At 39.5% G+C, this 27,139-nt stretch overlaps 1 protein-coding gene across 1 annotated transcript in view; it reads left to right on the top strand.

Annotated features, from left to right (window-relative positions):
* Window positions 1-27,139, top strand: part of LOC129705497 (dynein axonemal heavy chain 5-like) — a 128,142-nt gene that overhangs the window by 89,974 nt on the left and 11,029 nt on the right. The window contains exons 50-68 of the mRNA XM_055649085.1: window positions 281-548; window positions 2,401-2,524; window positions 4,114-4,221; window positions 4,845-4,959; window positions 7,023-7,199; window positions 8,429-8,608; window positions 9,629-9,766; window positions 11,900-12,037; window positions 12,455-12,632; window positions 14,240-14,556; window positions 15,213-15,368; window positions 15,846-16,028; window positions 17,478-17,721; window positions 19,480-19,594; window positions 19,745-19,935; window positions 20,561-20,682; window positions 23,134-23,286; window positions 25,547-25,792; window positions 26,371-26,590. Coding sequence (XP_055505060.1) covers window positions 281-548; window positions 2,401-2,524; window positions 4,114-4,221; window positions 4,845-4,959; window positions 7,023-7,199; window positions 8,429-8,608; window positions 9,629-9,766; window positions 11,900-12,037; window positions 12,455-12,632; window positions 14,240-14,556; window positions 15,213-15,368; window positions 15,846-16,028; window positions 17,478-17,721; window positions 19,480-19,594; window positions 19,745-19,935; window positions 20,561-20,682; window positions 23,134-23,286; window positions 25,547-25,792; window positions 26,371-26,590 — 3,373 coding nt within the window. The remainder of the gene's footprint in view (window positions 1-280; window positions 549-2,400; window positions 2,525-4,113; window positions 4,222-4,844; window positions 4,960-7,022; window positions 7,200-8,428; window positions 8,609-9,628; window positions 9,767-11,899; window positions 12,038-12,454; window positions 12,633-14,239; window positions 14,557-15,212; window positions 15,369-15,845; window positions 16,029-17,477; window positions 17,722-19,479; window positions 19,595-19,744; window positions 19,936-20,560; window positions 20,683-23,133; window positions 23,287-25,546; window positions 25,793-26,370; window positions 26,591-27,139) is intronic.

The raw sequence follows: 27,139 nt of genomic DNA, 5'->3' as shown, positions 1-27,139 counted from the left end.
CTCAATAAAATGCAATGTTGTGTCAGATCATTGTACTCTGTCTCTGAAATCTGCTCTGCTGTGTACCCAAAGAATACATTTTGGAGGATGAGTAAAATGTGCTCCAATGACTACATAGTGTACATCGTGTTAAGAGAATGTGGTAAATAATTTCCAGATAATTGAATGTGGGGAATAGAAAGGTCTTGTTTTGAGGGAAAGCATAATATTGCTGTGGGATTTTAGTGGGTGAATTTCAGGTGGTATGAATGTAATATTTAAGTTGTAATTATCTTTGTAGGTTTCAAACCTCTTTAATCGAGATGAAATGGATGAAATTTGCAATGATCTTGCACTTGCAATGAAGCAACAGTTTCCTAGACGACCCCCAACTAATGAAAACCTGTACGATTATTTCATGTGCCGGGTGCGGCAGAACTTGCACGCCGTGCTTTGTTTCTCACCAGTCGGAGAAAAGTTCCGAAATCGAGCACTGAAATTCCCAGCACTGATTTCTGGTTGCACCATGGATTGGTTCAGTCGCTGGCCAAAGGATGCTCTCATTGCAGGTAGGACTGAATGTGGAGTATGTTGCATATGAGATAACTTCAATTAGAATTCAACATTCAAAGTATTTGTAACCCTGGCTGCACGATTTCCCTATCCTTTTTCTCTTTATTCTGCGCCCTTTAAGTTGTATTGTGCTTGGTCTGTTCTGTCATCCCCACCCTACCCTGATCCAGTGTGGTCCACTGGCAGCGACTAAGCCTCAGGCATGAGTTCCTCAGGCCCTATCCCTGGAACACACTGATAACCTTTTGACAGGTTACTGTTATCAAGGGTGGCACGGTGGCGCAGCAGTAGAGTTGCAGCCTTACAGCACTTGCAGTATCAGAGACCTGGGTTCGATCCTGACTATGGGTGCTGTCTGTAAGGAGTTTGTGCGTTCTCCCCATGACCGCGTGGGTTTTCTCCGAGATCTTTGGTTTCCTCTCACACTCCAAAAGACGTCCAGGTTTGTAAGTTAATTGGCTTCTGTAAATTTTAAATTGTGTGTAGGATAGTGCTAGTGTACAGGGTATCCTAGTGTGTAGGATAGTGCTAGTGTACAGGGTAATCACTGGTCGGCACGGACTTGCTGGGCTGAAGGGCCTGTTTCCACTCTGTATCTCTTAAAAAAAGTCTAAAAAGTCGATGATAATTGGACATATAAAAATAGTTCAATGTAAATATTAAAATGAAACAAAAGTTCTACGAGAAATTAATTAGTTAAACATAATTAGCAAAACTGGATTTGTATAATTTGTAACAATGGAGGCACCAATTGCACCCACTTTGAATGAACACTGAACAAATATATTTTTCACAAAGTTTGTTTGCATATTTTTTGAGCATTGCTTTTTCTCATGGAGTAGAAGAGAAAGAATGTTATTCCAAAGAGCACACATGGTCTGTAAATTATTCAGTACACCGTTGAAGTACAAAATTACCATTTTCAACAGCATTGTAGTCTTATACCGGTTGCTCTTAACATTCGCCTCAAAAGCTATTATGATAATCTTCTCAAATCTAATGAATGCAGAAATGGGGAATGACATTTCCAAAGTAATATAAAATCAAAATAATATAATTCAGTGAGTCATAGGTTACACAATTTGCTATGTGAAATGAGACTTCCAGCATCAAGGTGTATGAAATCAAATCTTAGTCATTGAAGTGAAAGGGATAAAACTTGTGGCTGTTTTTTTTTTACTTTTCAGAGTGGGCAAGTGTTATGATTATAACATCAGTACACAAGACAATAGGAGCAGGAGTGGGTAGCCAGGTTCCATGAGTCCTGCGCATGGCTGACCTCCCAAAGACCTATTCTGTGCCAGTTCCACACAGTCCTTCTTCTTCTTCTTGCGTATGGCGTGCACAGCCTAAAGTTGTACGACAACTTGTTCTATTTGATCTTATTTAATTGTGCATGCCAGGTTGATTGCATTCGTCAAAACAGAGCGGACCACGTGAAGGTTGCAATCTCCCACCCCATAGCCCTCAATTCCACAAACTTCTGAAAATGTATCTCTCCCCTTTTCAAATATCCTCATTGATTTAGACTCCATTGCTCCTTGGGTGGAGAATTCTAAAGAGTCACCACACTCTGTGAGAAGACATTCCTATACATCATTTTAAATGGTCACTCTCTAATCTTTCAATGATGTCCCCTCGTCCATTACCACTGGTGGTGGACATCCTCTCATGCTGCCTCAGCATCTTATTTGTTTCAATACGATCACCCTCATTATAAACTCCAAAGCGTACATCAAACATTTTTTGTTGTTGATTGTGATAGGACAATTTTTGACTACAGAAATCACAATTACTTTGCAGAACGTTGTTTTAAAGGTTACAAAAAAAATTATTGTTTTCCTGTAGTATCTGAACACTTCTTGTCCTCATTTGAGATCGACTGCAGCCTGGAGGTGAAGCAGGAAGTGGTGGAGTGCATGGGTACTTTCCAGGATGGTGTAGCAGAGAAATGTGTCTTGTACTTTGAAAGGTGAGTCCGCATTTTACTAATAAATAGCTTGTAAATTCAGAGAAAATTACAAATAGCAAAGCTGAAAACTTTTCATCAAAACACAAAGTGTTTTTGTGGAGGGAATGAACAAACGACGTTTAGGGTCTGAACCCTCTTCAGACTGATTTGAATTGAGGGGAGGAAAGCTTGAAATGAAAGATGGAAGCAGAACAAAGCCTGGCAAATGAACGGTGAATACAGGTGGGGGCAGGATGGGTTTGTTTGGCAGATGAATGGAGTAAGTGACTAAGGCTCAGGATGAAAAGGCTGCAAAGGTTCAATAATTGTGTAACTTTCAATAATTCTGTTTAGATCTGAAGAGCATGAAGGATATCAAATTGTTCAGTTTTCCTTCAAAGTAGGTGCAATTGATGCCTCCATTTTCCAAGTTATATAAATCCAGTTTTGCTGATGTTTCTTCGGTGCCATATTGTCTTTTAAAATGTTAGCAATTACACATTTTTCTAAGCATTTGTTGACTTTATGTAGATCTAAGTGTAAACAGTATAGTACATTGATGTTACTCTAATAAGTTCCTCTGATAAATTTACTCTAAAGGGTTTTTAGTAGATTATTGGTTTCCATTCATTCATTCTTATGGGGTTAGCCTAGGAAATTGAATACCATGAAAACATCGCTCTTGATCTTATTTGAATGGTGGAACAGGCACACAGTGGTAAATGCCTACTCTGCTTCTAAATCTTGCTGGAATACCAGAATAATGGTTCTTAAACATTGCTGTTACTGAAGTGCAGATTACACTTATGCTATTGTTACACTTACAGCTACCTTGATCTCATGTGTCTATTAAAAGGCATCTTACTGGATTAATTCACTGAGACGTAGTAACTTACAGCCAGTTAACATTAAATGAATAGTTATCATTTAAAACTTCCAAGAATCCCTGCTCAAGTTCCAGAATAATGATTTACTGAACTGTGTTAAATCTAAGGTAAGCTTTCAGCTAGACTTGAATAGCTGAAAGTACCCAGAGGAATTCTGATTTCTTAATTTGGAACTTGCATAATGTTTCTGCTTAGCCACACGTACAGCCAGCAGGTATACTTTACCTTAGAATATATCAACTGAATCTGTTTTCCTGCAGTATACTAGTCTTTATATTTATTTGGCAAGCCATTCCTGGCTTGATAATTATATTGCAGATGTTACTGGACTGTTTCCCCTTTAGCCCGTCTATATGGCTTTGATTCGAGTATTTGCATTTGAATTATATTTTGAAAACTACTGACCTGATCATGGCCTTTCTTGTGGCCAGTTGTATGGCGAAGAGAAGAATGAATTTAAATGTGCCCTGCAATTCTCTGTTAACAATGGGGTTGGCTTCTGTAATATGGTAACTTTCAGAATAGAACTGATATCTAATGAATCAGTTATATTGTTTGTTAAATATGGGGTGATCATGTTAAAGGCATTTGTTAAAATTGTTTTTAAATGTTTTCAGCACCAGCTGCAACGTATAGATGGTAAATCATATTCCTGCAAATTTTAGCACACTTGCACAACTGTTCTTTATAATTCAGTCAGTAACTTTGATTTTCCATTCACAGGTATCGCCGTTCAACCCATGTTACACCCAAGTCCTATCTGTCCTTCATTCAGAGCTATAAAGTCGTGTACCAGGAGAAACGATCGGAGCTGCAGACTATGGCAGAGAGGTGATTTGACTGGCCCTGAAAAAAATGTTCTCTATTCCTTTTCAAACAAATATTACACGCATTATTGTTTTTAAAAAAAAAAGGGAATTGATAAAGCAATCTCATGTTCTAAAGAACTTTACAAATAATGTACCTGTACATCTGAAATGTAGTCACTGCTGTAATATAGTGATAGCTGTAGCCAATTTACATTGAATAACACTCCTGTAGACAATAGTAAAAATAATGAGAAAATAATCTATTCCATATTAATGCTGATTTAGGAGGAAACGTTGGCTAGGACACCAGTAAAAGCTCTCTTGATCGTGTGTGGAAAAACTACCATGAGATCTTACTCCTGCTATTGAAAGTGTTGACAGGACCTCAGTGGAATGTTGCATTTAAAATGATATCAACTTCAACAGTGTAGCTTGCGTTCTGTTGGTCTACATTCTTTGCTCAATATCTGGATTATCTGAGCCCACAATCAACTCTCAGAAGGAAAATTGCTGACTCGAGCTAATCCTCAGGGGGATGTGAGGCTATTTCGTCATTCAGTATGGCCATTTTACTTCTTCACATTGTTCTGTTTTCATTCTGTTGATTGCGGAAATGGAGTTAGTTATTTCTCTTTCCTCCTCAAGAATGAAGACTGGTTTGCAGAAGTTGAAGGAAGCTTCGGAATCTGTTGTAGCCCTTAGCAAAGAACTGGAAATAAAAGAAAAAGAGCTTAAAATCGCCAATGACAAGGCTGACATGGTAATGAGGTGTGCAAGTAATAATTTGCGGAAGTGTTAAATGCATCAATTTTGTTTTTTGTCATTAATTCATATTCATTTCAAGAGAAAACAGTGTTGGGATTTTTGTTCAAAGGCTTTTTATGAATTCTGATTTACTTTGAGAATGCTTATCCATGCCAACTAAATATTCTGCTACTGGTTTTAATTCAGTATTCATGTGCAATTAAGCAGAATGCTGGTAATTATTTGATTATATTCTATTACAAGATTTAATTATTATAGTTAATCACTATAATTTTTGTATGTTGTGGCCTCTGCCCCTTTGAGGCTGCAATTTAATCACCGTTATTATAAATGGGGCTTTTTCTTATCATTTCCCAAATAACAATTATTCTCTTTTGGAAAAGTTACATTTCTGATTTATGAATTATCACAATGCTTTAAAAACCATCTTCAAGAATTCTTTCATAAAATAAATTTCATGCATTCTGCTTAATGTCCTGGCATTTAATATGGTATCATAATATGAATTTGATAATTAGAAATATTTTCATTCTTTGAATTAGTTGAATGTGACCCTGGGTTTGAGTCACAACATACTCCCTGACTTTGTAAACTGCTTGAATGCTCACATGGCTCTCTGCCCATATTACACTCTTTATAAACATGTTTTACCAAAAACTCAGCTGCGTGGATGTTAAGGGATACCATGCATCACACTTATGGTCACTGATCACCAATAGATTCCAGTACAGTAGTGCTTAATTCATAAAATCATCATCTGCAGAGATCTATAGGGAATTTCTCCACTTTGTCTCTGTAGCCTCATCTAGAAATCTTTCATTTCTGACCCTGCTGTTGCCAACTTGCCGCTTGTTGCTAATACCAAATATAGCTACAACCATTTAAGCCCTCAGTTCCAGAAGATCCTCCATATCCACTGCTCCCTCCATCCTCAAATCCATGCCAATGACCAGACTTGTACTAACGTTTCCTTCTTTGGGTGGTGTCAGTTTTAGGTAACCTGGCTGCTGTGATGCCTTGGGCTGCCTCAATATGTTAAATGCTCTCTTTTACTTGCATGGACGTGAAGGGGGAAATGACCTCCTCCTGTATTGTACATTTCTGCTGTGAATGTCAGTTTCTGTTCATGACTACATTTCAGAAAAGACTTAAAGATTAGTTGGAATGCAGTCTGGCTTGAAGACAAGAGAAATTAACAAATTGAAGATGAAAGGACAAATGGGCTAGATCATCTTCAACAGGATTAATGCCTCAACCCAATGCCTCAATCTCACCTCTCCAATCCCAGTTTTTTCAGATGAAGATGGCTGACTGCACCAAAGAGACATCCTACGAGGTGGAGCTTGCTCCAGGAAGTGTCTCAGCCTCGTGAGATGCTTTAGTGTTCCTGTCCCATTTAACACCAGAAGGGTTCCGATCTGAAACATCACCTATTCCTTTTCTCCAGAGATGCCGCCTGTCCCACTGAGTTACACCAGCATTTTGTGTCTATCTTCGATGTAAACCACCATCTGCTGTTCCTTCCTACCCATTTAACACCTCAGCCCATTTTAATTAATTTAAATTAAAATCATATCAAAATGAAAACAAATAATTTAAAACATTGAAATAAAGTAATAATTCAAGACATTGCCTTTTCCCACTGGGTTGATGACAATTCAAATTAATGGGTTTGTTGATCGTATTGCCAGTCTTTCCCAGCACAAAATTCTTGAACACCACTTGATAGCCAATGTGAAGTGTGTCAGGACTCCTCTCCTCGTCTCAATGGTGAATTGTCAGGTTCTGGCACCTCACCCCTAATGATGCTCAGACTCTGACCTTTCACACTGAATGCGTGCGACTTGAAGACACATTAAGTATGAGTGGCTGAATTCTGGCAGTCCCCACTGGATCATTGCTACTGCAAGACCCCGGTATGATTGGATTTAAAACGTGTAAAAATGATTTTTGCCTATTTGGGAAGAAAGAAGATAATGTTGAAATAGAATGCAATACTTTGATTCAGCATTGAGTTGGGAGGAACTCCAATTTCACGTTCTTTATGTTGGTTCCTAGGTTCTTAAAGAGGTGACTGTGAAAGCTCAGGCAGCGGAGAGTGTGAAAATGGAAGTACAAAAAGTCAAAGACCTCGCCCAGATGATTGTGGACGGCATATCTGCAGATAAGGCAGTGGCTGAGAAAAAGCTTGAAGCTGCCAGACCTGCATTGGATGAAGCTGAGGCAGCCCTGCAGGTGAATGTCAGGATCTTGAGTCTGTGGAGGGTGTCTATTGCAAACATTATGTGCAAGCTAGCATACAGTTCAAAACTTTCAAATGTTTATTCAGAATTTGTGCTCACTGTTTACAAATGTAGTTTTAAAATATATTAATGTTTTCATTTATTGATGATAGGCTAATCTGTTCCCTCTAAACACTGCAGACAATTAAACCAGCTGACATAACCTTAGTGCGGACTCTCGGGCGCCCGCCTCATTTGATCATGAGGATAATGGACTGTGTGCTGCTGCTGTTGCAAAGGAAACTGAACCCTATAAGACTTGATGTGGAGAGGAACTGCGTTATACCATCATGGCAGGAATCACTGAAGTTCATGGCAGGAAACCCTCTCCAAGCACTGCAGGTAAATACAGCTGAGCTGGAGATGTTGGCTTGAAATGGAGATAAATACAGCTGTACCTGTGGTCAACCAGTGCCCCTGGTGTTTGGTGAAGATTCTTGTTCAATTTAGATGATTTTGCTTCACACAAAGTTCCCATCAAACATACTTTGGAAATTACTTGTGAGTTTGTTTCTCCTAAAAGACAATTTAATCGTCTGGAGAAGGGTCTTGATCCGAAGCGTCACCTGTTCCTTCTCTCCAGAAATGCTGCCTGTCCCGCTGAGTTACTCCAGCATTTTGTGTCTACCTTTGGTGTAAACTAGCATCTGCAGTTCCTTTCTGCACAATTCAAAGGTTTTATTGGGCTTTAGCTAAAGTAAAGAACTTTTATTCGGACATCAAAGTATTTAAAATAATTAATAAATCCTTTATCCCTCCTCTCTCTTCTTCCAATTGTTTATATTCAGCTTTAATGGTGACTGTGTAAGTTGCCAATTGACTTCAGTAAAACGATTAGAATTGGGAAGACAACTCTGGCCTTCCCTTCTCAGCCAGAAGGTAGTTTCAGAGCTTGTTCCTTATTGTAACTCTAGGCTCTTTGATTCTTTGTCTTGAAGTTATTTGATTGAAATGCTTTGTGAAACCCGCTAATGTAAAAATTCCCTAAGAATCAATATTGACATTGAATCTTAAGTGTCTTGTTTGTTTTATTGAAAATTGTGCATGACTTCACCCAAACTTGGCAACATAAATATGACAGGACCTACTTTAGGTTGGAATATGTTGTTCCCTGAGGCTATGTCTCCTAATTGAACATTTCTGTATTTATCTGTCATCAAAATGGTTTCTTTGTTTTCATAGCAATTTCCTAAAGACACCATCAATGAAGAGACAGTTGAACTGCTCTGTCCCTATTTTCAAATGCCGGATTATAACATTGATGTGGCCAGACGGGTTTGCGGTAATGTTGCTGGTCTTTGCTCCTGGACTCGAGCCATGGCCTACTTCCATGAGATAAATAAAGAAGTCTTGCCTCTTCAGGTTTGTTACACATTGTTGCAGTGACAGTCTGCATTAAAACTGCCATTTATGTCAAATGAAAGGGGTAAATTTTACTTTAGCAATATAGCCGATGCTATCTGTCATTAGTTAGACTTACCATTGTGTGTTTTGATTGTTAATTTTCTCATGCCTCAAGTTGCTGAAAGCATAATGAGGGTCATCCTAGGACAAGCAATCAGTTGAACAAGACAAGCAATTGATAGGAAATAAACGGTGCAAGAACAGAAATGGAAGTATAAATTAAAGTCAAATCAATGCCAAATCATGTACACATCATTTGCTACTGACAGGGAAATAAAGAGGGCAGGGAGATTGGTGTAAAACAAGCTTTAACAAGTAAGAAAATAATTTTAAAATTATCATTCTATTTTAATAATGCCTGAAATCTGAAGGATTCACACTATACTTGTGACGGTTAATTTTCAGTGGCAATTGAATTGATTGCACTTAATATATAACATAATTGAAATGGTATTTAAGAAGGAACTGCAGATGCTGGAAAATCGAAAGTACACAAAAATGCTGGAGAAACTCAGCGGGTGCAGCAGCATCTATGGAGCGAAGGAGATAGGCAACGTTTCGGGCTGAAGAAGGGTTTCGGCCCAAAACGTTGCCTATCTCCTTCGCTCTATAATTGAAATGGTAGTTAGGTTTTGTGTGATGGGTTTTGCCCATTATTATCTCACAAACACCACATATTCCCACCAGTCTTTACATTCCATTAACAAGCCTTATATCCAGTTCCAATATTTGACAAAATAACAGTGAAGTGGTGTGTTGGGCAATAACATTTGCAAATTTGGCTACCGTGCATCGACGACTCTTTGGAAGTTGCTGGCTCATTTTTATGTTTGGTGTGTGTTTTTAGTGTCTGGTTATTTCCATAGAACCATTGATTATGATTTCCAATGTTTGATTCTAATTTGTTTATGAAACTTAAGGAAATATTTAATATTGCACTGCTTGCAATGGTTGAAACTTTTTTTCAATATTTTCAAGGCCAACCTTGCTGTACAGGAAAGTCGCCTGGCCATTGCCCTGGAGGATCTGAAGAAGGCTCAGTGTGAGCTTGATGCCAAGCAGGCTGAGCTTGATACTGTGCAGATGGAATATGAGCAAGCAATGAGAGAGAAACAGGTAAATAGGAGAAGGTAGACAAAAAATGCTGGAGAGACTCAGCGGGTGAGGCAGCATCTATGGAGCGAAGGAAATAGGCAACTTTTTGGGTCAAAACCCTACTTCAGAATAGGAGAACATTCAATAGGAGAACGCTGATTATTTGACTGGGTTATTTTGTGCTGACTCCAGACTTTTGGTTGGAATGTGGGAAAGAAGGAAGAAGGAAGCATTTAGATGTTACTTTTCACTATCTTACAACATCCTAAAGTTCTCCAGCGCTAGGTGTTAGTCAGTATAGGGAATTGCTGCAGTTAACCAGCATACAGCAAAGATTCACAATGAGATAGTGATCCCACAGTCTAGTTTCAATTGATGTTGGTTAAAGGATAAATATATAATTCTAATCAGATCTTGCAATGACTTCAGGACTAAACTTGCCCTGGACACTTTATCACCGGCCAGATATGCATTGGGTACAGCTAGAGCAGAAAAGCTGTTAGTAAGTCTTTTAATATATTTTGCAAAAATAGGGTGGGACGAGAAGACATTGTTTCATGTTGATTACAGATCATCTGTAATGTTCTGCAACTACCAAAATTAACGATGATCGGAAATCTCAACTGTTGTGGTGTGCATTTTGTCTGATAAATATCAGAGCTCATGAAAGGAAGCCGCACACACACAGATCAAAGCAACCTCAGCCCTGTGACCAGCAGGCTACCAAACAGTCCTCCCACAAGATAGGGTGTAGTCCCAATTTCCCAACCTGCCTCACTGCAGACCTTGCACTATTTTCCATTTGCACTTTCTTTGTAATTGTAGTGCTATTATCCTGCAAGTTTATATTCTACACTCTGATATTTTTCTCTTTGCACTAACTATTGTATTCATGTTTGGTATGTGTGGATAGCCCGCAAAAAAAGTTTTTCATTTTATTTCGATACATGTGACAATAATACTAATAAACAAAAGATGTTGGAGGCAGAGTACAATGCAATAACCTGGCTATATGATGCATTCAGCATTACAAACTGGGGATGAATTTTTAGCCATGAACCTACTGAATTTTATAACATAGGACATAAACAGGAGGTAGCCAAGTGGCCTCATTCAATAGGCTTGGAGTCTGATCCAATTCTGACCTCAACATCATTCTCCCACAATTGCCCCCGCCGAGTCCCTTAAATTTAAATGTTTATCAATTTCTGCCATGCCTAGGCTGGGAGAAGAAATTCATCCTCATTTCCTCCTTGTTTTAGATATCATCCCAGGAGCAACATTCTCTCAGCATCCATCCTGTCAGATCCCCAAACCCAATGTCCTCCCATCTCTTCAATTCTCCCTTCACACATTATTTGTGTGAATTTGCTAACTCTTAATTTGCTTTATGTTTTCCCTTTCAAAGACATGCCACGTGACCTATTTAGATTTTCTCAGTACAAAATCTGTTATTTAATTTTTGCTGTAAGATTTTTCACTGGTTGTAGGGGAAGTTGCAGTTTATTATCTGAAAATGTGTATCCTAATTTGCGAAGTAAAAGATGTTGTTAAACCAGATTTCTGACTGGGGATTTGGGGGGGGGGGGGGGGGGGGGGGGGGGAAGGCTGGTGTGTAATTTTGATGTGAAACTTTATCTAATTAACTCAATTTTTTGACATTCCTGCATCTTCATACTTGGCTATTTAAGTGGCTGGTAATTCACTTGGATTGTATGAGTAGATTAATAACCTGATATGGGTCAGAAATGTAATGGTCATTTCGATTAATGATTTTTGAGGGGAGACCTCTTTGAAACGTACAGAATAGTGAAATGTTTTAATAGAGTGGATGTGGAGAGGAGAGTCTAGAACTAGAGGCCACAGGCTTAGAATTAAAGGACATTCTTTTAGGAAGGATATGAGGAGAAATGTCAGAGGGTGGTGAATCTGTGGAATTCTTTGCCACGGAAGGCTGTGGAGGCCAAGTCAGTGGATATTTTTAAGGCTGAGAGATTCTTGATTAGTACAGGTGTCAGAGGTTATGGGGAGAAGGCTGGAGAATGAGATAGTTCAGCCATGATTGAATGAAGGAGTAGACTTGATAGGCCAAATGGCCTAATTCTACCCCTATCCCTTATGAGATTATTATTGATTTTATGGCGTGATTCTCAGACACTACGAGAGGACGCTGAACGCTGCCGGCAGAAGATGCAAATGGCTTCAAGTCTGATCGATGGTCTCTGTCAAATGAGAAGGAACGCTGGACTGAGCAAGGCAAAGAATTTGCTGCTGAGGAGAAAAGACTTGTGGGTAAGTGGTAACAAAGGAATGTAGGAATGCTTCGTACTTACAATGTTGACAATTGCAAGCTGCCTATTTCATGAAAAGTCTGACAGATAATCATAACACATGAATGAACAAATATGCCAAGATTCAGATCCAATTTCCATGTGGCAAACTGAATCTGACCATCTTCTGACTTGACCTGGGTCACCCTCCACCCCTTTCAGCACAAGTACGTACTGAGTGAGTAAAACATACCTCCTAGTTTTTAAAATTCTCAGGAGACTCGAGAGGTTACAGTTGCTGTAATCTGGAACAAAATACATACTGCTGGAGGAACTGCGTGGGCCGGGCAGCATCTGTGGACATTCCAGGTCGAGTCTCTGCAACAGGACATGTGGTGCAGAGTCTCAATCTGAAATGCTGACCCTTCCCTTCCATTGATGCCGTCTGACCTGCAGAGTTCCTCCAGCAGTTTGTTGTTTGTTTACAGTGCTCATCCTTGTCTTGAAAGCTCTCCATGGCTTTACTCCTCATTATTTCAGTAACAGCCTCCATCATTCCAAGCTCCCAAACATCTTCTCTCCAGTTGTCAAGGCCCCTAGCCCTGGAATCTTAAAAGGTAAGGTCTGTGACTGTCTTGTCCATCTAATGCTGTTTAGTGTCAATTATTTTTGAAATAACTCATACAAGTTATCTTGGGTTGTCAAACTAATTAAAAGGAGCTATTTAAATGAAAGATTGTTGTGGTAATGATAAGCCTGAATAACCCAGTAAATTATTGCGAGATTGCTCCATAATTATGCAAAACTACTTTTTACTTGAAGATGGCATTCCATTGAAATGTGCCATTGCTTTTTTTTCTGATATTCCGATAGTCTAAGTGAGAAGTCCCAGATGTTGTTCAACACCCAGAAAGGTTTTAGATTGGTTTTACACGGTTGGTCAATGGTTTCGAGGCAACGAAAAACCTTTCTTTTGTGGCTGAAGCATGAAATAAAATAGGTTGTTATCGGGGGAGGGCAGGGTGTGATGGGGAAGGAGGAAACAAATTTTAATAAGAGAAATCTCTAGAGTTGGGAGCATGTCTATTAGTCAGTGCTGGGGGAAATCTGATTGTGGCGGTTAGGTAGGAGCATCAGAGCAGGGAGGTGGAGTTCAAAGTCCTGATCAAATTAGCAATGAAGAGTTTGGACTTGATACCAACTTGCAGATGTTGGAGTGTTATTTGGAGTGGTGGTGGCAGCAGGCACGGAAATCGCTATAAAAACATGGAGGGGACAGGGGACACAATTTATCACACACACACACACACACACACACACACACACACACACACACACACACACACACACACACACACACACACACACACACACACACACACACACACACACACACACACACACACACACACACACACACACACACACACACACACACACACACACACACACACACACACACACACACACACACACACCTCTCTCTGCGCTGACTGTGGGCCTGTGGGTACAGCTCCCGGCTGACTCCCGGCGTCTCTGGCCACCCGTGGGGGGGGGGGGGGGGGGGGTGGCACTCCGGTAGGGACGTGACAGCGCTGGAGAGCCGGGATCGATCCGGGCTGTGGATGAGGCGCAGGTCTGTGCCGAGAGTGTTTTGGCACGTCTCCCTCCTCCAATCATCGCACTCTATCCGATCGGCGCCCTCGATCAGCAGTCCCACCCCCACTGTCTCGAGGAAAGCGGAGATTTTAAAATCCGGATAACAAAAACTTGGGGATATCCCCCCCTCTCAAAGCAGAGGGGGGATGTGTCTCCCCTGCCCCCCCCCCTCCCCCCCCCCCCCCCCCCCCCCTCCCTGGGATCTGCTTGAGCAGGGCTAGTTTATGTAACATTCAAGCAGGGCTCACATGCACACTGGGCATGGACATGAGGCATACAGAAGGTCAGAAAGAAAATCACGGATTGCAAAGACCTAGTAATCAGTCATCTCTTCTGTTATAGGTGTTTCTTTTTAATGATGTTACAATGTGCTGCCCACACAATGTGTGCAATGTTTATGCTTGTCTGTTTAACCATCCACCTGCAACTGAGAAATAAATTATTTTCAGTTTTTGCTCATCTGATTATTGCATAGTCCATGGCAGAATAAGCTGTTCTGCCTAGGGATTTGTATAGATGCACGATTCCTAAATGTAATAAGTTTATTTTCTCATGTTTGTTACAGGTAATGTTCTCGTGGCTACAGCTTTCTTGTCCTACTCTGGTCCTTTTAACCAGGAATTCAGAAACCAGTTGTTAAGCAAATGGCAGCAAGAAATAACATTACGTAATATCCCTTTCACCACACATCTGAATGTCTCGGAGATGCTTGTTGATGGTCCCACGGTTGGAGAATGGAATTTACAAGGCCTTCCGAATGATGACTTCTCAATACAAAATGGAATAATTATTACAAAGGCAGCTCGCTATCCTCTGTTAATTGATCCTCAGGCTCAGGGGAAGACCTGGATAAAGAACTATGAAGCTAAAAATGAGCTTCAGGTAATTGACATGCACTGTGGTGATAAAATATGTTTCCAGAATTTGCAGTTCATGTTAATGGCCATGACATCCCTGATCATGTTGCAAGATGAAACAAAGCAGATTTAATATTTTTCAAATTAATTAAAATGAGCAATTAAAATAATCAATTAACCACAATTTGCTGCACAGTACAAATTTTTAATCGACATATATAAATACAAATACACAGCAGTTTGACATTTATATTGCCTTGCAAGTATTTAGCATTTCATTAGAATTTTGTCTGTAGGTTGATGATGTGGAAACATTTGAGGGGGAGAGCAGAAAGCATTAAAGAAGCCATTGTTCCTCTTTGTAATGTAGGTCAGTCGAGTGGAGTGAGTAATGCAATGCTAAAGTTGAGGGAAAGCTATAACACTGTAGGAATGGTGAATAAAGACAGAAAGGAAACCAAAAAGTGCAGACAAAAATAATTTATCCCATTAAATTTACTGGCTATAGGATGAGTGAGAAACTGCAGGTTTTTGTATAAAGGGTATCTAATAAATAGTGACGGTTTTAGATTTTTTCCATTCTATTTATCTTGTGTATATGTTTAGGCTCCTGGAATATAGAAGCTACAAAGTTGATGAAAATAATGCAAAATGCACTAGAAGTGTTTCCCTCTATTACAGGCAACATCACTGAATCATAAATATTTCAGAAATCATTTGGAGGACTGCCTTTCACTTGGTAGGCCATTATTAATTGAGGATGTCGGAGATGAATTGGATCCAGCACTAGACAATGTGTTGGAGAAAAACTTCATTAAAACTGGCTCAACACATAAGGTAACTAATAAATCTTTAAAAGTGTCAATAAATAATCCAAATTAAATCTACTGTTTCTGTTAGCTGTGTGGTAACACACATTGTAGGTTTGAATTTTTTTTTGTTGAAAGATACAACAGGGAAACAGGCCCTTCGGCCCACCAAGTAACATTTATCACCTGTTCACACCAGCTCTATGATATCCCTCTTTCGTATCCACCACCCTACACACCAGGGACAATTTACAGAGGCCAATTAACCTGCAAACCCACATGTCTTCAGGATGTGGGAGGAAACTGGAGCACCTAGTGGAAGCCCATGTGGTCACAAGGAAAATGTGCAAACTCCACACAGACAGCACCCATGGTCAGGATTGCACTGGCACTGAGACAGCAGTTCTACCAGCTGTGCCACTGTGCCGCACCATTTCAATACTTATTCTTGGGATATGTATATCACCAACAAAAGCAAATGTATGATGTCTTTACTTTTCTGTAGGTGAAAATAGGAGACAAGGAGACAGAGGTCATGAATGGTTTCAGACTGTACATCACCTCAAAATTGGCAAACCCTGCTTTTACCCCTGAAATAAGTGCCCGGACTTCAATTATTGATTTCACTGTCACCATTAAAGGTCTGGAGGAACAGCTGTTGGGACGAACCATTCTCACTGAGAAGCAGGTAACAAGCTCCTTCAGTTAATGCTAAATGTGAGAGAATTTACAAAATGATCAGACATTATTCTGAAATCAAAGATTTACAACTGCTCATTAAGTGTAAAAACATGAACAAATTAAAATCATCCATGATAGTCGCAGTTCCTTTCTTACATCCTTATGATATTTCCCATTTGTTCAATCGAGGCATAACTCTTTGGGAGCCTATAGACTCCTGTAACCCATGTCTTCATTCCTCTGTTTTCCAATATTTCCACCCAAAAAGATTCAAAGCATCTATGTCATAACTCACCACAGCAAGTGAATACCTTCCTTGAATTACAATGCTGCTCCTTTCTCTTTTTCTCTACTTCTTTTGAACATCATATAATCAGGAATATTGAGTTATCAGTCCAGGTCAACCTGTAACCAAATTTCTGTACACCTTGTTTCTATTTACACTCACTTGACCACTGAAGGGCCTGTCCCACTTAGGTGTCATTTGCGCATCACGCAGATGGCGCGCAAAGATTTTGTACATCCCAAAATCCTGGGGCGTCGCGTGCAACCGCACATTACTGCCTACTTCACCACGCACCATGTTCGCGTCGTGATGCGTAAATGATGTTGTGTAAATGACGCGCAAATGACACCTAAGTGGGACAGGCCTTTAAGTCCTTTGCTCTTTTTCACCCACCATAACTATAAGCATGCATTCAAGAATTATGAGTAGTAAAAAATGGTTCCGTTTTTTCATGGTTTCTTTGCTCAAATAGCATAGAGCAGATGGCCACCCTTACACAATTGCTGTTCTCCTTTCCACTGGATCACAAAATACTTGGTAAAGGCTAAATAGGAAGTCCCATTTTGCTCATGCACATGGGTCAAATGAATTATATTTAATTAAATGCCATTTATCATTTCATTGAAATAACATTTCTGCATGGCAAAACAATGAATTCTGATAGTTTATAGTGACTGCTCTTATATAGGCCACTGAATTCTAATGCATTTAATCCCCATTCCTTTCCAAAAAAGGCGACCTGAAATTTGTGATTTGCATCATAGATTGGTTCTTAGAGCAAGATGTCCCAGAAGATTACAAAATGTAGTTTTAACTTATTATTTGATATCATTATGACTTTGTAACAAGAATTAATTCTTGACAAACATTTAATTGCATTGATGTAAAAAGAAAAGAAGAAAGGTTTAAATAGTTTAGAATGTAAAATTAAAGACAAATTAAACAATTGTCCGTGAGTTTGTTGATGTAAAATTCTCAATTGAAAGTGATACTTATTTAAATTCAGAAATGGAACACATTCTGTCATTATACAGTAAAGAATTCCACCCAAAAGTCCAAAGAAAGGTCTCGACCTGAAGCATTATCCATCCAATTCCCTCCACAGATGCTGCCTGACCTGCTACTGTACCTTCAATTATTTCTTACTCCACCTGTTCTTTTTTCTTTAAGGAACTGGAGAGAGAGAGAACAAACCTGATGGAGGATGTGACTGCAAATAAAAGAAAGATGAAGGAGTTAGAAGATAATCTCCTTTACCGTTTAACAACCACCCAGGGTTCCCTGGTGGATGACGAAAGCCTCATCATAGTGCTTCGAAATACGAAGCAGACAGCTGAAGAGGTAACAGAGAAGCTGAAGACAGCAGCTGAGACAGAAATGCAAATTAACAGTGCCAGAGAAGAGTACAGACCAGGTGGGTCAGCATGTTCTGTACAATCTAATGCGTCAACTCACCATTGTATAAATGCAGGATTTTTTTTAAAATAGGCTAAATACTTCAATTTATTTACACATTTGTGTTCAATTTTTTTCTGATGGACTTGAGGCTCTGCAAATCAACATACATTTAAAAAATATATATTTAAGGGTGCTCATCACTACATGTCCTAACTTGCAAATATATTTGTAGTGATTTTCAAGAGCCAATTCAAGAGTGTTTGATGCTTATATGTACCGCCAATTCAACAATGAAATTCATACTTGCAGCCACATAACAGGCTTGTAAACACAGTACACATAGATAATATATCATAAACAAAAAATCAATAAATTAATAACCCCGAATACTAGTGCAAAAAACTCAAAGTCCTTAATGCAATCCATAGTTGATAGTTGAGGCTATTGTTGTGGAGTATTCCAGAGCCCGGTGGTCATTGGGATGAAGCTCTTCTTGAACCTGGCCAGCACGGTTTTCAGACTAACCTTCTTCCCGATGATAGGAGTAACATGAAAGTGTGGCCAGGGTGTCGCGTGTCTTTGATACTGACTGACGTTTTGATGCGCCACTTCCTGTGGATCCGTTTGATGGTCCGTGTCCGTGATGGCCCAAGCGGCCAGTATTATTTTTAAATAATTCAATTGCTAACAAAAATAGAGAATGCTGATTACACTCAATAAAAAGCATCATCAGTGAGAAATGAAGCAAAGGGGACATTTTGAGTCAAAAGTCCCTTTGCCAGAATGGTGAATATGAGAAGACGAGCATGTTTTGTCCTACCACCCCTTCTACTATTGTTGATATACCTCTCTCCTTCCCACCTCCCCTCTCTGTTAATTAAAATGTTTGCTTTCACATGTTTGATTTCAGTTTTGTTGCAGAGTTCTTGGCAGCTCTGTTTCCTCCCCACGGATTCTGCTGGACCTACTGAGTTTTTCTATTATTCCCTCGATTTGTGTTTCTGATTTCTAGCATCTGCAGTTTTTTGCTCTTTAATAAACCGCCAGGCTCTCATTGTATCTTTGATTGATTAATGTATCCTTTTAATATAAAAAAGAAACAGACAATTTGAAAACTCTCAGCACATCAAGTAGAGAGAATGATAGCTTGCGTTTTAAATTAAAAGTCAATGATCTTTCAGAAGTCCAGTTTACTAAAATGCAGCTTTGAAATTAGTAAAGGCTCCAAGAAAATTGAATTCATGATGTTGAAATGTCAAACCGTGACCCTGTCTTTAAATATATATTGAACTTAAAACGGGGTTGAGAGATACAACATGGAAACAGGCCCACCAAGTCTACGCTGGCCATCGATCACCCGATCACAAGTTCTGTACTTTCCCATCCTACACAATTTACAGAAGCCAAATAACCTACAAACCTGCGCATCTTTGGAATGTGGGAGGAAACTGAAGAATCCAGAGAAAACCGACGTAGTCACAGGGAGAATGTACAAACTCCGTACAGGCAGTACCCATAGTCAGAATCGAACCCTAGTCTTGGTGCTGTGAGGCAGCAGTTCTATTGTTGCGCTACTGTGATACAAGGGGAGAGATTAAATAATATTTCAGTATTGTTCTTTATAAATGAGGAATTCCCTTTAAAAGAAGCAAATTATGTTATTGGGGGTGTGTCTAGGCATTCATAGAAGGCAGATGCAGTAAAAATTTTGATCTGAATTTAATTTTGCATTGTTGTGAGTGAATTAATAGATCTTTATGTTATTTTCATACAGTTGCTACAAGAGGCAGCATTCTTTATTTCCTGGTTGTTGAGATGAGTATGGTGAACGTGATGTATCAGACATCTCTGCGGCAGTTCCTTGGGATCTTTGACCTATCATTAGTCAGGTTGGTACCATCATTGTCTTTGCTTAGATTGAACAGTCATCGTTCATTCCTTCTTTCTGGCTGTCCCACCAATTTTCATTGCAATTTTTTTAATATTAAAGATATTTATGTTGTATCTAATTAATTTCCTTTCAAAACAAATTCTACCAGATCCATCAGAAGCCCATTCACCAGCAAGAGAATAGTGAGCATCATTGATTATATGACATATGAGGTCTATGCCTACACAGCTCGTGGGTTGTACGAACAACACAAATTCCTTTTCACGCTTCTGCTCACATTGAAAATTGACATGCAGAGCCACAAGGTTAAGCATGAAGAATTTTTCACTCTCATAAAAGGTAACTTTGTTCAAAGGCAGTGAATCTATAACTTTAAAAACAAAAATGTTTAAATGTTTTTGTGATAGCTAAATTAAAGAGCACGGACTTGAGTTGTGAATTGTTTTTATCAAAAACAATCCATACGTTCAAACTTCAATTTTCCATATTATAATATCTATCAGACCTCTTTAATCTGCTTGTTTTTGTTGTCTAGGCAAGGGCACCAAACCACTTCTTCTCTGGCTGTGACTGCCAGGAGGTTTATGTTAATTTTTATGTAGTTGTGTGCTTTGGTATGACTACGGCAGAATCAAATTCCTTGTAAGTTTTTACAAACTTGGCTAATAAATTAATTACAATTACAATCGTGCTCTCTGTATCTCATATAGTTACTCCGTTGACAGTCTGATAGATTTATTATGTTTAGGAAGGAACTGCAGATGCTGGTTTACACCGAAGATGGACACAAAATGCTAGAGTAACTCAACGGGACAGGCAGCATCTCTGGAGAGATGGAACCGAAACGTCATCCATTCCTTCTCTCCAGAGATGCCGCCTGTCCCGTTGAGTTACTCCAGCATTTTGGATTTATATGTTTTTAACTCTGGGCTCCATATTATGTGTCCTCACATTTAAATTTCAGGTGGTGCCTCACTGGATCTCAAAACCTGTCCTCAAAAACCCGCCAAGTGGATTCTTGATATGACATGGCTAAATCTAGTTGAACTCAGTAAACTTCATCAGTTTAGAGACATCCTTGTCCAGGTAAAGTGCACGGCAATCAGTTAAAGGCCATTGAATTTGTCATTGTGTGCTAAATAAAAATACTCATTTATTTAGCTTTGACCGCAGACTTAGGCAAGCCTTAAAATGTTGAATATGTGGAATATTCTTCTATCTAGTTGGCCAAGGTAGTGTTCTGACAAACTTTAAATCCAAGCTGTAACTTCCAAATGTAACTTTTGATAACCAAATAGGAAAATGCATCAAAATGGCTGCTACTATTGCTACATATGATTAACTTGCACCTATTCAACTCAGTGCAGACTGCATGTGACATTCTTTGAGCCCTGCTTGCTGTCATAATTACATCTTACAACCAACATTACCCACATTGTTGACTGCATTAGAACATCACCCAATGGCAAATTAAAAACGTGACAGGCACCAGTTTTTGTAAGCTGGCCGTGTTTAAACTCAGCCTGTAAGTTTTGAGGGTGAAGTGCGTTGCTGGAAAGGGCCTCATTTGAATTACATGGGACTATGGTCTTCATAAAAGAATAAAAGGAGTAGTTGCCTGGAAACTAGTATTTATGAAAAGGAGTCTTGCAAGTGACATCAAAATCAACGGCAAAAAAAATCTACACATATTTAGAATAGTGGTAGAGGAGTAGAAGTGGAAAGATCAAAATGAATGAAGAAAATAATGCCACCCATTGAATTTCTATTGTAAAGTCGCGCTAGACAATTTTGACAAATTTGCCTCTCAGCCTTTTAGCTCCGAAATCTGCAGTAGTTCATATATATATATATATATATATATAAAAAAATTGCACAAAAAGTCTGACAATGCGACCTTGTCCATTCTAACAAAATCTGGATCAGTCTTAATATTTGCATTTACCTACCCTCTTTTGCATAAACAAATAGCCATGGGTTTTTTTCCTCTATCCTTTCAATTTTGCACAGCTGTAGGAACTTAGCTGGATATTTATTACAGAGTCTATTGAGCAAACTGAATGCAGCTCATTATATGGAGTGGCAGATGGAAAGAATATCTGTACTTGTTCTGGATTTCTGCTCCAAATAAATATTTTTTTAAAAGACCCAACAAACATGCAGTTGTTCTTCCCTCCCAAATAACTCTACAGTTTATGTCTCTTGTCACTTAATGCTACAATAGAGAGTAGTCCTGAACTACTAACTGCCTCATTGGTGACCCTCAAACTATATTTGATCGGACTTTAATGGCTTTATCTTGAACTAAACGTTATTCCCTTATCATGTATCTGTACACTGTAAATGGTGAATTGTAATCATGTATTGTCTTTCCCCTGACTGGTTAGCACACGACAAAAGCTTTACACTGTACATGTGACAATAAACTGAACTTAAATAACTCTGTTTCAATTTAAATAGGTTATTCATAAGTGTCTTTCAGGCTTGCATCTTCCTCTTGTATTACCCACATGTGTATAAATACAACTAAGATAAATATTCATACTCTTGATGTCAGGTTTGCAAAATAGATAGTAGTTTCCAATCAGTATTCAGTTGAATGCAAGAGACCAGGTGATTTAAGTGTTACCAGATACTGAAGACTGGACATAGTATTTATGGATAAATAGTAGGTATTGTTAACATTCTTGTTAAAAAGCTACTGGATGGGAAATGTGACTAGATTAGAAAAGTCTGACATTACCTAAAGATTAAAAACTTGTTAAAACTATTTTAGATCTTTCCACAAAATACCATTAAATGTTGTGATTATTCAATATCACAGTTCTATTTCTGATATTTTAATGAACTCTAAAGGTACTCAAGATGAATTTAACTGAAAATTATTAGCAGTATAAAAAATCCCAGTTGGTTTAACTAAAGAGTCCAATGAGAATGATGGAATGAGATCCAAGACATAATGTTAAGTTTGTTGACCTTGGGTGCGGCTGTAGTAGGGATTCCATAATGGGTGTCGGCGTTACTTTGGCAAGGAGATAGGGGAAAAAAATCATCAAATCAATGCAGAATTTGGCAGATTGAAATTACGTGGAGCAAATGGAAAATTCTTTCATGCCAACTAGCACGGGTTGCACATGGTCCGTCTCATGTTTGTCTTGATTACCAGCTTTAAAAAATGCAAACAGCGTTGAGATAGTTTTTACGGTTGAATGATCTAACTTAGTTCCCCCTATTGCAGACATTATGTATTTCCAGCACTAAATCATCATGCACAGTGGTTACCATGTTCAGAGAGCAGTCTGACAATTTTTACAAACATTAATGCATGATTGAATAGCGGAGTAGACTTGATGGGCCGAATGGCCTAATGCTGCTCCTGTAACTTATGGAAATAGATGGGTGGCAAAATGTTGCTTGCTAAACTCTCTGCCTGTACTCTAGTGCTCCCCATGTGTGAAATTCAGGTTTGGAGAGTTTTCAATTTGTTTTGAATTGCATTTCCCTTGACTGCTCTTTACCTGTTTATTACATTTATAGATTGGTGAAAATGAGAAGCAGTGGAAAAGTTGGTTTGATAAAGATGCACCAGAAGAGGAAACGTTTATGCCTAATGATTACCATCAATCTCTGGATTGCTTTCGCAAACTTTTATTAGTCCGATCCTGGTGTCCAGACAGAACAATTGCACAGGTGGAGCTACTGCAAATAAGAAATGATTGAGAACTGCCTTTAACATAGTTAAATGGAAATTATATCACAAAAGTAGGCTGTTCCTCCGTAGCAGTCCATGTTGGTATTCAATCCCCAAACAAGCAGTGAAATGTAATACACGGCAAAACTGCTGGAAACGGTCAGCAGGTCATGGAACATCTATGGAAAGAGAAACTGAGCTAATGTTTCAGGTCCAAGAACACGTATCCCAATTCTGTTTCTCTTTCTACGTGTATTGCCTGACCTGCTGGGTGTTTCCAGCATTTTCTGCTTTTATTTCAGGTTTCTAGTGTCGGGAAATTTCTTTACTTTTCATAGTCTGATGTGTCTATTCTGATCTTATGCCCTGCCATTTCCTTCGAATACTTATTTTACCTACTCTTAAATATCATTAAGTCACACATTCAATATCCATCACATTATAAATTTGCAATCAATATTAACAATCTGCTCAAATCTGTTCTTCCCCATTGTCCTGCATCAACGATGGTTCTGTTAGTAGCCGCACTGTTGCTCAAGACCCAGTGAAGAGACTTGAGCATGAAAACCAGCCTGACACAATGCGTTATTTTTTTCAAGATACAAGATACATTTAATTGTCATTTGGACCCCTTGAGGTCCAAACAAAATGCCGTTTCTGCAGCCATACATTACAAACAAATAGACCCAAGACACAACATAATTTACATAAACATCCATCACATTGCTGTGATGGAAGGCCAAATAAACTTATCTCTCCACTGCACTCCCACCCCCCCCATGTCAGAGTCAAAGTCAAAGCCCCCGGCAGGTGATGGCGATTGTCCCGCGGCCATTAAAGCCACGCCAGGTGGTGTGAGGTCGCACACCGGGTCTTGGTGTTAGAGCCCCCGGCGTGCGCTCGCAGAGTCCCGCGGCCATTCCAAGCCGCGCGGGGCGGTGATGTCTGGCCCCGCTCTAGGAGCTCTTCGACCCCGCAACTCGGGCGGGGGAAGTCGCCGTTGCGAGAGCCCTGAAAAGCGGTCTCCCTCCAGGGACCCGCGGGCTCCCGGTGCCGCCGTCCACAGACCTGCAGTTGAAGCCTCCGACTCTCCGGTCGGGCCGCAGCAGCAGCAGCAGCAGCGCTCCTCCACCGCTCCACCCGCTCCGGGCTCGGCCAGCTCCGCGACGGTGAGGTGAGTCGTCGGCACCAGAGTCCCCGGTCTCTTCCTGTTGGAGGCCGCTCCTCATTGCAGCCCCAACGATAACGGAGACACGACGAGGAAAGGTCGGGTCTCCAGTGCAGGGAGAGATTTAAAAGTTTCCCCCTCCCTCCCATCCCACCCCACCCCACCCCCACACACACACACCCCAACAAAAAATAACAAAAACTACATAAAAACATAGACAGAAAATAATAAAACGTGGACGGGCTGCAGAGGCCGCTGCTGACGAGAGTCGCGCCGCCCACCTGAGAGATGGTGAACTGTTAGAAATGTTGCATTTCAGATGAAATGCCAAATTAAATCCTTATGTGTGTGGATGTAAACGATCCCATGATGGAGATGGTGGAATGGTCTTGAGTGTCCTTATTGATACTTATTCCTAAAATACTTGGACAAATATGTGATGAAAGTTGTGTGGGTGAGGTCCTTTTCACTTCACTCTTCCAGAAATTGCTGAGTATTAATGGGAATTTCCTTGGATTACAACTATGAATGAAAAATTGTGCATTGGCTGTAAAGTGTTCTGGAATGGTTCTTTATAAATCTTGGCCTTTGATGTTCCCTTTTTGATTTTCAACATTTCTGTGTCATTTTTTTTCATGTCCTTTGTTCAATTAGGTAATGTCAATTTTCTCGATACTTGTTTCTTTTCTTGGAGAAACCCCCATTTGTTGTGTTACTCAGATTTTTTTAAATGTAACTTGAATCTCAACTACTGTCCAGAGGCAAAGGTGAAACCTTTACAAGCTTAGCTAAGGTGACGTCAAATGTAGGCGTACCTAATTCCTTGTGTCTTGACTAAGATCAGTTAATTAGGTATGGATATATTCTTCAACTTTTCATAGAGAGAGATTTTATTCTCTGTGGTTCACTACCGTTTGAGATATTGTGTTTGTCCACTAGATGAAGAGATAGTTTTTATGGTGACGATTTCCATATACTCCATTACACTTGTATTCAGACCCAGCAAAAATGCAGAAATATTCTTTACACAGGATAAATCATAGTTGCTACTTGAAATAACATTCTTAAATAATTATTTTGTCCACATACAGGCTCGTAAGTATATCATGGACTCTCTAGGCAAGAGATACGTAGAAGGTGTCATCCTGGATCTTGAAAAGAGCTGGGAGGAGACTGAACCCAGGACCCCACTCATCTGTTTCCTCTCCATGGGATCGGATCCGACAGATCGCATCATTGCTCTTGGAAAGAGACTGAAAATCGAGACTCGCAGTGTGTCCATGGGCCAGGGCCAAGAGATGCATGCACGCAGATTACTACAGCATACCATGACAAGTGTAAGAAAAATATCATGCACTCATCTGGCACAGATAGGGTATACAGTCAGACACCCTAGTTCCCAGGGTGGAATTGTCAAAGGCTAGAGGGCATAGCTTTAAGGGGAGAGAAGCAAAGTTTAAAGAAACATGTGGGGCAAGTTTTTTTTACACTGGAAAGTGCCTGGAAAGTGTTGCCGAGGTGGTGGTGGAGGCAAATATGATAGTGGCATTTAAGAGGCTTTTAGATAGTTACATTGATATGCTTCTCTGGAGACAAGGAATAGGTGACTTCTTCAGTCTGAAGAAGAGTCTCGACCCGAAACGTCACCTATTCCTTTTCTCCAGAGATGCTGTCTGTCCTGCTGAGTTACTGCAGCTTTTTGTTTTAATCTTTGGTTTAAACCAGCATCTGCAGTTTCGTCCTACACATATATCTGATCTGTCGGATAACATACATGACAATAAAAATCCTAAACTTAACAGATTAACGTATGAAGAATGAATTATTATCTGTTCATACCTGTAACTAAATATTCTTCAGATTTGTTTTTAAATTCAATGCAATTAATTTAATTGTCTTTGGGATTCCTTTTAAGGGAGGTTGGGCTTTACTGCAGAATTGCCACCTAGGACTGGATTTTATGGATGAATTGATGGATACAGTCACAGAAACTGAAATTATACAGGATTCATTTCGACTCTGGATAACTACTGAAGTTCACAAGAACTTTCCTATTACTCTGCTGCAAATGTCCATAAAGTTTACCAATGAAATACCACAAGGATTAAAAGCTGGATTGAAACGCACATTCTCAGGTAGAAAAGTCATTTACTAGATCAACACTTCTAGCTATGCATGTTTTAATGATATCTTGTGACCGAATATATTTTTAAAAATTGGGACCGAATATATTTTTAAACATTCACTTTGTGTCTTCTCCTCTAAAAAAGAATTTGGACAACTGGTAGATGTTTTACCCAGGTCTGGGCATCCACCTTGTTGCTTAACTTTTGTAATTAGGCCTTGCTCTGTTTCTTGTTGACCATTAAGATGAAAGAATGGATTGACTGGGCTTAGATGAAAGAATGAATCGATGGGCTTAGACTGGGCTTAGATGAAAGAATGGATCGACTGGGCTTGTATTCACGGGAATTTAAAAGGATGAGAGGGGATCCTATAGAAACATATTAAATTCTTAAGGGATTGGACAGGCTAGATGCAGGAAAAATGTTCACGATGTTGGGGGAGTCCAGAACCAGGGGGTCACAGTGTAAGAATAAGGGGTAGGCCATTTAGGATTGAGATGAGTAAAAATTATTTCACCCAGAAAGTTGTGGAATCTGTGCAATTCTCTACCACAGAAT

The sequence above is a fragment of the Leucoraja erinacea genome, chromosome 17 (genome assembly GCF_028641065.1).
Source record: "Leucoraja erinacea ecotype New England chromosome 17, Leri_hhj_1, whole genome shotgun sequence".
Lineage (NCBI taxonomy): Eukaryota > Metazoa > Chordata > Chondrichthyes > Rajiformes > Rajidae > Leucoraja > Leucoraja erinaceus.
This window is presented reverse-complemented; position numbering and strand designations above follow the sequence as displayed.